Source organism: Etheostoma spectabile, chromosome 8 (genome assembly GCF_008692095.1).
Source record: "Etheostoma spectabile isolate EspeVRDwgs_2016 chromosome 8, UIUC_Espe_1.0, whole genome shotgun sequence".
Taxonomy (NCBI): Eukaryota; Metazoa; Chordata; class Actinopteri; order Perciformes; family Percidae; genus Etheostoma; species Etheostoma spectabile.
This window is the reverse complement of record NC_045740.1, coordinates 24,507,933-24,516,761: the sequence shown is the minus strand read 5'-3', so window position 1 is coordinate 24,516,761 and position 8,829 is coordinate 24,507,933. Positions and strand designations below refer to the sequence as shown.

General features: G+C 41.5%; 1 protein-coding gene across 2 annotated transcripts in view; it reads left to right on the top strand.

Annotated features, from left to right (window-relative positions):
• Positions 1 to 7,257, top strand: part of edc4 (enhancer of mRNA decapping 4) — a 38,742-nt gene extending 31,485 nt beyond the window's left edge. For both annotated transcript variants that reach the window (XM_032524137.1, XM_032524136.1), the window contains exons 29-30: positions 2,023 to 2,186; positions 5,361 to 7,257. In XM_032524137.1, coding sequence (XP_032380028.1) covers positions 2,023 to 2,186; positions 5,361 to 5,544 — 348 coding nt within the window. In that variant the 3' untranslated portion in view covers positions 5,545 to 7,257. The remainder of the gene's footprint in view (positions 1 to 2,022; positions 2,187 to 5,360) is intronic.
• The last annotated feature ends 1,572 nt before the right edge of the window (positions 7,258 to 8,829 follow it).

The following is an 8,829-nucleotide window of genomic DNA, read 5'->3' as shown; positions in this document are numbered from 1 at the left end:
AGTGTATTTCTACCTAATTTCCCTCACCAACATCACTTCAGAAGAGTAACGTTAGTCGCAACGCTTACTTGCGTTGGTGTTTGTAAAGCGTTAAAGTTCAACAAAGAATGGTTCACATTAGAAAAGATCCTTTTTAATTTTTTCTGTCGATGCACCCCCCTACAAAATAACTGCAGTAGTCGAGAATGATTTATTATTTCCAAATAGAGATATTTATGTTATCTTTTAAAAATCACTTTTTCTTTTTTCAAATCGCAATATATATCGCAGGGGGGGAAAAATATATATAGCAATGTCAGATTTTTCCAATATCGTGCAGGCCTATTATACAGTGTTTGAACAATTTGGCATCGTACTTACAAAACCATATAAAAAGATTAATTTCTAAAGGTATCACAAAATCCACCATAATTAAGTTACAATTTCAAATACAAAAAAAAATGGAATCGTCATTGGAAGAACACGCGCGTGTAGCTTGCATGGATGTATTAAAGGAATGTCATTCTACCACAACTCCAGTGGAGGTGCTAATGAGCAAGATTATTTTACACACACACACACACACACACACACACACACGATACACCGATCACACTCAGCTTAAGCGAAGCGTTGATGGCACGAATGAGGTAAAAAGCAGGAGTGATTCGGTTAATTCTCCCGCTTCAGTTACATGATGAGTTAATTAACCGGCTCTTCGGTCAGTTTGTCAACACTAGTGTTGAAGTGCTGCCAGTCAACCTCCTTCTTATTTAGCTACAACCAGTCAAAAGTTAGCATGGCAGATGCAGGAGACCCATTGACAGAACTTGAACCCTCTCCTTTTTCACTGCAGTAGGCGGTGTGGAATTTCCAGTGAGTTATGTTGATAAAGTTCATCAAAAAAAAGTCAGTTTGCAAGCTCTGCTATGTGCTAGTACCATATTCTTCCACTGGCAGCAAGATTAACAGTTGTCTGTTTGGTACATGTTCAACTGTTTGGAAATAGTTTGTTGAGACACTTAATTGTTCAGAGAAGGCTATGGACACAGCTGTGTTTTTTGTTTGTTTTGTTGTGAACTTGAATGTCATCTTCTGTGAAGAAGACTACAGATACAAAAGAGAAACTAGATGGCATGTTATTTTGCTTAATTTTCCAGTTGACTGAAGATAGAAGTTATTGTTAAATTATGTTGTTAATAAATGTTTTAAATTTGACAAATTTAGTGTGGTACATTGCAAACAAAGGTCAGATATATTGCATAAAAGTATAGTCTAAAAATGGCATAACAACCTGCTTTAAAAGAAAATTTAAAAAATTGAGAATTGAATCAAACCGTGACTTTAGAATCAAAAATGTAATCAAATCGAGGATTTGGAGAATGGTGACACCCTTATCAATTAGAGCAGACTGGGCTTTTTTGGGAGGCGGGATTAATAAGACAGGCGCTCCAGCAGAGCGTCTCATACAGAGGGTGAATACAGGTGCAGCAGCCATGGGCAGTATGAGAAAAATAGCGTTTTTTTTATCAATAAAGCATGTGAACATGTTCTATTACAAACACAAAATGCAAGTTTAATCCTGGAGTGCTATATAATAGTTGCCCTTTAATGTCAAGTTGTCATGACAAAGACATCTCGGACAATGCTAACTTTGCATTTAAAGTGTCATAATTTACCGAATGTCACTTAATGACAACAGCCATGAACACTCAAAAGGACTCCTTTATGACAGGTGTCATGTCTGTATTATTCACACCCCTTCAAATAAAGTGTTACCTTTAAATAATGAAAATGGCTTATTGAAGTTGCCAGTGGACTGAATGCCGTCCCGTACGTTGGCTCGTCATGATGCTCTCCCCATTGTTTTTCTGCTCATAAACTTGCTCCTGAGCCGTATATTGGCAGGGAAAACTGGCTACCCCAGTCCCCAGAGGACGTTGTCTGATACTTGCACTTCTGCCTGTCTAAAATGAATGAAAAGAAACGGATCCTAATGCGTTTGGGGGTGTAAATATAATACCCTCTCTTTCTGTCTTCCAGGCTCTTTCAGCGACTGATCTGAACTTGGTCTTGTATGTGTGTGAGACCATCGACTCTCAGCAGGTGTTTGGTCAGCATCCCTGCCCTCTCAGCCAGCCTGTGCTGCTGTCGCTCATCCAGCAGCTCTCCTCCAACCTCACAACCCGCTCTGAGCTTAAAATCAAGTGAGTACACTTCAGATGCTATTTTTGGTACAGTATGGGATTTCTTTCATCAACTTGCATCCATAGTTACATTATACCCTACTTGAAGATTACACAAGTCTCCCCAGGGGTCACAAGAAACATTCAGTGTTTAAATTGTACTAGAACCCACTGAAAGTCAAATCATAATAGACATAGAGTGGGCTAGGCCTGCTGGGAAAGGTGGGTGTGTGGGTGTGTTGTGTGTGTGTGTGTGTGTGTGTGTGTGTGCGGGTGTGTGTGTGTGTGTGTGTGTGTGTGTGTGTGTGTGTGTGTGTGTGTGTGTAATTAAAATGGGGAAAAAAATTCTGATATGAACCATTTTTTGTTGAACTTTAATGCTTTACAAACACTAACACAAGTAAGCGCTGGGACTTCTCTTCTGAAGTTATTTTGGAAAGGGAAATTTGTTAGAAATACGCTGGTTGACTGACATGGCACCATTTTATTTATATAATTCTATCAACCCAGACTAAAGTGATTGATATGAATAATTCATGCAGGCTGCTTCTTCTAAATTTAAGGTTGTGATCGACTAACGGGGCCTGTGTGTTTGATAAAGTGATCAACGTTGATTGTGATTGGTGGTTGGCTGTGCATGCAGACCTGCATGTCACGCGCACTAGCAACAAACTGTATCCAAGAACACTTAAAGCTGTGTAAATTACGTTAGATCAGACACGGACTTCTGTTGTAGATCACCGTTTCTAGTGTTGTGGCTCCGAACCGTAACATTTGTTGGGACAGACAACTTGTGTCTTTAGCCTGGCTAGTAGCAGTTGTCTGTATTGAAAAATGTCTAGGAGACGTCATAACGTGGCATTAATCAGGTGATTTAGTTTGTCTTCGCAAAGAACAACACTGACTACTGTAGTTTTACACGGAAACGTGCATCACTGTGTCTGCGTCAGCTGCAACCTGCGGTACTTTTCTACACAAAGAGGGCCACACTTCCAATAACGATTGTATGTCCCCGTTGGACATACGTTGCGTCTCATACACACGTTGCCCACATAGCTACCTGTCTTAAAGGGGAAGGCTCAGCCGGAAACAAATATGTATAAGGAGAAAGGTGAGAGTTTTCTTTTCTATCAAGCAGCAAGAAGGTTTTAGCGTCAACATCACAACGTCATGCGATGTGACTATTGCGCACGTTGCGATGTAGACGATGAAACAAAATATCATACTACCCTAGCGGGGGCTTCACTATGTTTGAGAACACTTTCATGAAGATGAAAATGTCTTGAGAAATCAGAATAATAATTAATGTTTGGAAGCAGAAGGCTACCCTACACGTAGTAGTAGTAGTAGTAGTAGTAGTAGTAGTAGTAGTAGTAGTAGTAGTAGTAGTAGTAGTAGTGGGAAATCAAAATGATGGCAGTGATATTGGATTGCTCGCCATCAAACCCGCCAAACTCAATTTTAACAACAATGTTTATAAACCTAGTAAGAATTGAGGCCTGATAAAAGAAGGTTAGGTACAATATTGTGGTTGACCATGTCCCCCACAGCAGATCCACTATAGTCTAAATTACAGTTAAGTATTGTTAATCTTCTATAATTGTAATTAAAACAACCCTCAATACATGAAGGAAATGAATTGCAGGATGTGTAAATATACTGTATATGAAATGCATGCAGTATATCATCTCACACCATTGTAGTTTGATGTAAAAACTGTTAAGAGCCGTAACTTGGGTTGTATCAAAAAGCTGTATATGCTAGGCTTTCTTTTTTCCAAAATGTCAATTTTAAGTCCATTTTCTCACAAAGCGATAGTGAACGCGTTTTGGATTGCATTACACGCCTTCTCTCCCACCCAAGCCTGATCCTACCGGTGCTATCTGTGATCTGTAATAAAGCCAGTCTTTGCCTAAACATTTGCTCCCTTTCTCATCTCCATTGTATGTCCATTATTCCTCGTCTCCTGAGTGCTAAACGGTGCTAAACTGCTGACCCTATCACCCGGCCCGTCTGCAGCCCTGCTACATGGCTGTCTTGGGAGCACGAATGATTCTGTGAATAGCTTCACAATTTTTAGATGCCCTCTTATCGTTCTGTTCTTTCTATGCCCTGTCCTCTGTTCATTTCCATCTGCTTGGATGCTATGTTTTATTCTGTTCTGCACTCCAGTCTGTTTTTTTCATGTTCTTTTAACTTAAAAGTGTTGTGCTGCAATTCTCAAGATGCGTATGAATGTGACTGCTCAGAGAGCCCCACCGCACTCACTTGATGTCCTTCTTTCTAATGAATCCTTGCATCCCTTGTCATCTTGATGACAAAGAGGAGCCGTCCTTTTCTGTTCTTCTGATTGATAGTAGATGAGCTGATGTATAAAGAGAAACTTAATTTATCTTGTGGAAACAATCTAGTTAGCAGATTATCTGCTGCAAGACATAAACTAGCTAGTCACTATCTGTGGAGTGCAATGCAGTAAAATCCAATGTCATGCTGGCACTGTGTTACAGAGAGCTGAGAAACCTCTGTGTGTGGTGAGGGGAACTCTGGCCAGAGGCCAGGTGGCAATGTGGGAACAGCTCTAATGTTAGACCGGAATCAGGTAGAACTCCGGACGGGGTGATAAATGCTCGTTTAAACTGTAAAGGCACAGAGGGCGGGAGGGTCTAACCGCCAGATGTCTGACTCAAACAATTCATTGAGGAGTTAAATGTAGTGGAGTCTGCGTGAGTGGACAGGACACGGCTGACAGTGGCAGAACTCCATTTCTGCTGTAATATTTGAGGGAAAACACAAGGTACACACACCCACAGCGGGCCAGCAGCCATGCAGGTGATCAAGGACAGTGCTCGACATTCAAACTGCGAAAGATTAGTTGAGACACTGTAAGAATCGGTTTCTTTATTCACCGGCAGCCCCATCAAGGGTCAAAACACAGTATATGCAAGTTAACCTTGTACTGCTTTTATATCAGAATGAATGAAGTGTCAGAATCTTGATGGGAACTTCATTTATATCATAAATTTCTCCACATAGAACATAAATGGCCATGGCCTCCTATCACAGCCAAATACTGCAGTTCTTGGCTTAACCATTATTACCTGCTTACACCTACAGTAGATGATGCTGAATGTGCCTGCCTGGAGATTGGGTTTTTATCATCATCTAATGTTTCTGTCCCTCTGTGTCCCTGGTCAGCTACCTGGAGGATGCAGTGATGAATCTAGACCACAGCGACCCGCTGACTAGAGACCACATGTCCTCGGTGTTGGCCCAGGTCCGACCGAAGCTCTTTGCCTTCCTGCAGCAGGACCCACACAGCCCGCTCAGCAAGAGGGCGCGGCGCCTGATGATGATGCTGCAGGGTCTTGTCAGCCACTAGTCCTCCATTCAAAGAGTTGTTTCCTCAGATGCACATGGATACCGATCATGAGTCCCTTTTTGTTTACGAGTCCATGTAGGTTTTAGAGGAGAAAGCAACGGTTTCTTCACCCCACTAGGAGCAGTTTCTTGGAGCTGGGGACGGGACTTGCTGTTGGTTGAAGATGGAAGACGAGTTTGAAACCTCTCGCTTGGTTCAAGAATGGCTGTTCCCACCTGGCCCGCCACACAACCCTAATCCAGCTCTTCCTCCCCCTGTTCTACCTGCACCCGTGAGGTGTCAAGTTAGGAAATAGATTTTTTTTTTTTCTGGACATACCTTCAGTGCAAGACAATAATGGTTCAGACAACTCTGAAGTTTCTGCTTGTTCCCCCAAGAGGCATTCTGGTTGTCTCTCATCCTTTTATCCCCATCAAGAAACAAACGATTGTCTCAGAAAGGACCTGAAATGTCTGGTCGTCTCTGTCTCCCAGACACATCATACATGACACTCCTTGATGCCCCTTCATCCAAATGTGCACAAGACTCAAAGAATGTTCAGCGGAGTGGTCCACAGGACCAAACATCGCCGGTTCTTTTGAGAAGAGATGGTTTGCCTCAAAATGTCCCCTTGTATTTTGGCCTTACGAGCAAACAGCAGGCTTGGACACATTCTTTTTTTCTCTTCAATACATACCAGCATCTACGCTAGAGCCCACTTGGAATTCGGTTGCTGCAGGATTGTGCTGTGTTCGGTTACGTTTTTTTTCAAACATCCAAGCTAATCCGGGCAACCAAAAGTATGTAACATTTAAAGCCATTTGATGTTGGTGGCATGTTTTCTTTCAGTTATTTCTTAATAGGTTGGAGAGGACAACCTTGCTAGGCCAAATCAGTCTCAGTGCTTTGAAGAGGATCGACACGCTGAATTGTTTTACTGAAAGTGAATTGAATTGGTTCCTGCGTTGGGATTCAGGAAGGAAAGTATATCATACTCTCCGTCTGGTCTTGTTTTCACTAATAATTCTAATGAGGGTCTCTGAAGAATACAATTAAGGTTAAAGGATGAGAAAAAACATTTTTTGAAATGTAACAAATATTTGTGACGGTCCTCCAGGCTGAAAAGAATCCCCCTTTGAATCTAAAATCTTTGGAGCCCAACATGAGGTTTGGCAGCCGTCCATGTGTACACCTGTGTCCTGTAAAATGTCTCTTCCTCCCTTTTTTATATAAACATTTAGCATTTGTAAGACTTGTATATTTGCTTTAAGAGTTGTCAAACTAGTTATACTACATAATGAAACACTTCCTAAACCTAATTGTTACTGATGATGTTATCAGGCTATCCCAAATAAGGTTTGTAAATGGAATGTGCAGTTACGTCTCATAGGCTCCAGGAGGCAGCACGTGGTTGGACTGTTGCCCCTTCTTTGGCTTCAGAAATCACTCCTGCTCTCTCAGTATCTGTTTTAGCATTTGTCCACAGCCCGTTTACACACACACACACACACGCATCATTGTTTAATTTTAGGGTGGCCACATCCTTGAGCTGATTGTTCATTTGACCTCTGTAGATTCAGTTATGTTGGATTTGTCTAGCAAGTGCCTTATTGTATCCTCCATGATTCCCTTCAACATTTGTTTCCATTTGGGCCTTTAGAACACTTGTAATGTTTGAGCATTATCCCATTATCTTTTTTACTTTGACAAGCATTTATGTCGTTAAAACGTCGGATTTGAAGCAAGACTCAAACAGCACAGCAGAGGAGAATCTGTTTTGTTGACTATCATGACTACCAAGACAGCTGATTTGAACAGGTGTTTGACTGATCATGCAACACAGAGAGACATGTACTATTTTGACTACTACCACCTTCACCTTTCAGTTACAGAGCCCAGTTTACTGTCCTCAGAGTAGAAAGACAGGTGGACTCCTGCGTTACCCTGAGTGAGAGCTGTGTGAGAGAAACAACTGAGGCTAGTGTGTATGTTATTTTTTTCCTTGTTCATTCTGTTCATTTCCATCTGCTTGGATGTTTATGTTGTATCTTTTACAGTTTATTTTACCCTTAACATTTTTGGAATAAAAAAAAGACTTGTTCACTTTATTGTGTGTTTATTTGTTTGGGGGTTTTGTACTTCCAGAAACGGTACTCACCAGAACTGGGTATTGTTTGATTTGTGTAATTCAGTGTGCTTTGGTATCTTTGTTGAACAGAGAGCACCATCTAGTATACAAGACCTAGTATACTAGTATACAGTATACTAGTGTACTAGGTCTAGTATACCAGGTTTTGTATACTAGGCTTAGAAAATGGCTCACAAAGCTTAATGGAGCTTTATTTGGCCATCACTACCATACTTTAAAATATTTTGGTGGCATCTCGGCTCACTGAAGTGCCAACTCCATCAAATACACCGCTCTTGACTTCACCATACCACCGACTGGATGGGCCGTAGCTGCTGCGGCAGTGAGCCAATCACGTGTAGCATTAAATTGAGGCACACTTGTGGTGATTGGCTTTGAGCAAAACAATACAAATGTTGTTGATTTTTTTTTTTCTTTCTAGATCTGCGTACAATAAGGATTGAGTACTACTCTGTACTGGGTTATATTGGCCGATACCTTAAAGGTATTGAGTATAGATACCCAGCTCTAGTCCTGACATACGGGGCGGCTGTGGCTCAGTGGTAGAGCGGTTGCCTGCCAATCGGAAGGTTGGTGGTTCGATCCCCGCCCCTGCAGTCATTGTCCTTGGGCAAGACACTGAACCCCGAGTTGCCCCCGGTGCTGCGCATCGGAGTGTGTATGTGTGCGAATGTTTATCTGATGAGCAGGTGGCACCTTGTACGGCAGCCCCGGCCACAGTGTGTGAATGGTGAATGTCTCCTGTAGATGTAAAAAAGCGCTTTGAGCAGTTGTTAAGACTGGAAAAGCGCTATATAAATACAGCACATTTACATTTACATTTACATAAAGTTCAGGTGAGCTGCTTTGTTTCCCTCCGGAGACAAAGTCAGAACAGCATTGAACCTGCAGCAGGGACTCCGAGCCTTGCTCATGGACACCTCAGTGGTGGAAAGTAAGAAATACATTTACATAAGTACTGCTCATAAGCACAATTTTGAGGTACTTGTTTGTTACTTGAGTGTTTCCACGTAATGCTGGTTTTATACTTTTACTGGACCACAATGTAATGCATACGCCACTTTCTTTATTCAACTCCTTTTTACATAAATATTTTACAATAAAAATACTGCATGATAAGCTTACAAAATACATGTTAATGATTAAACCACTGGTTC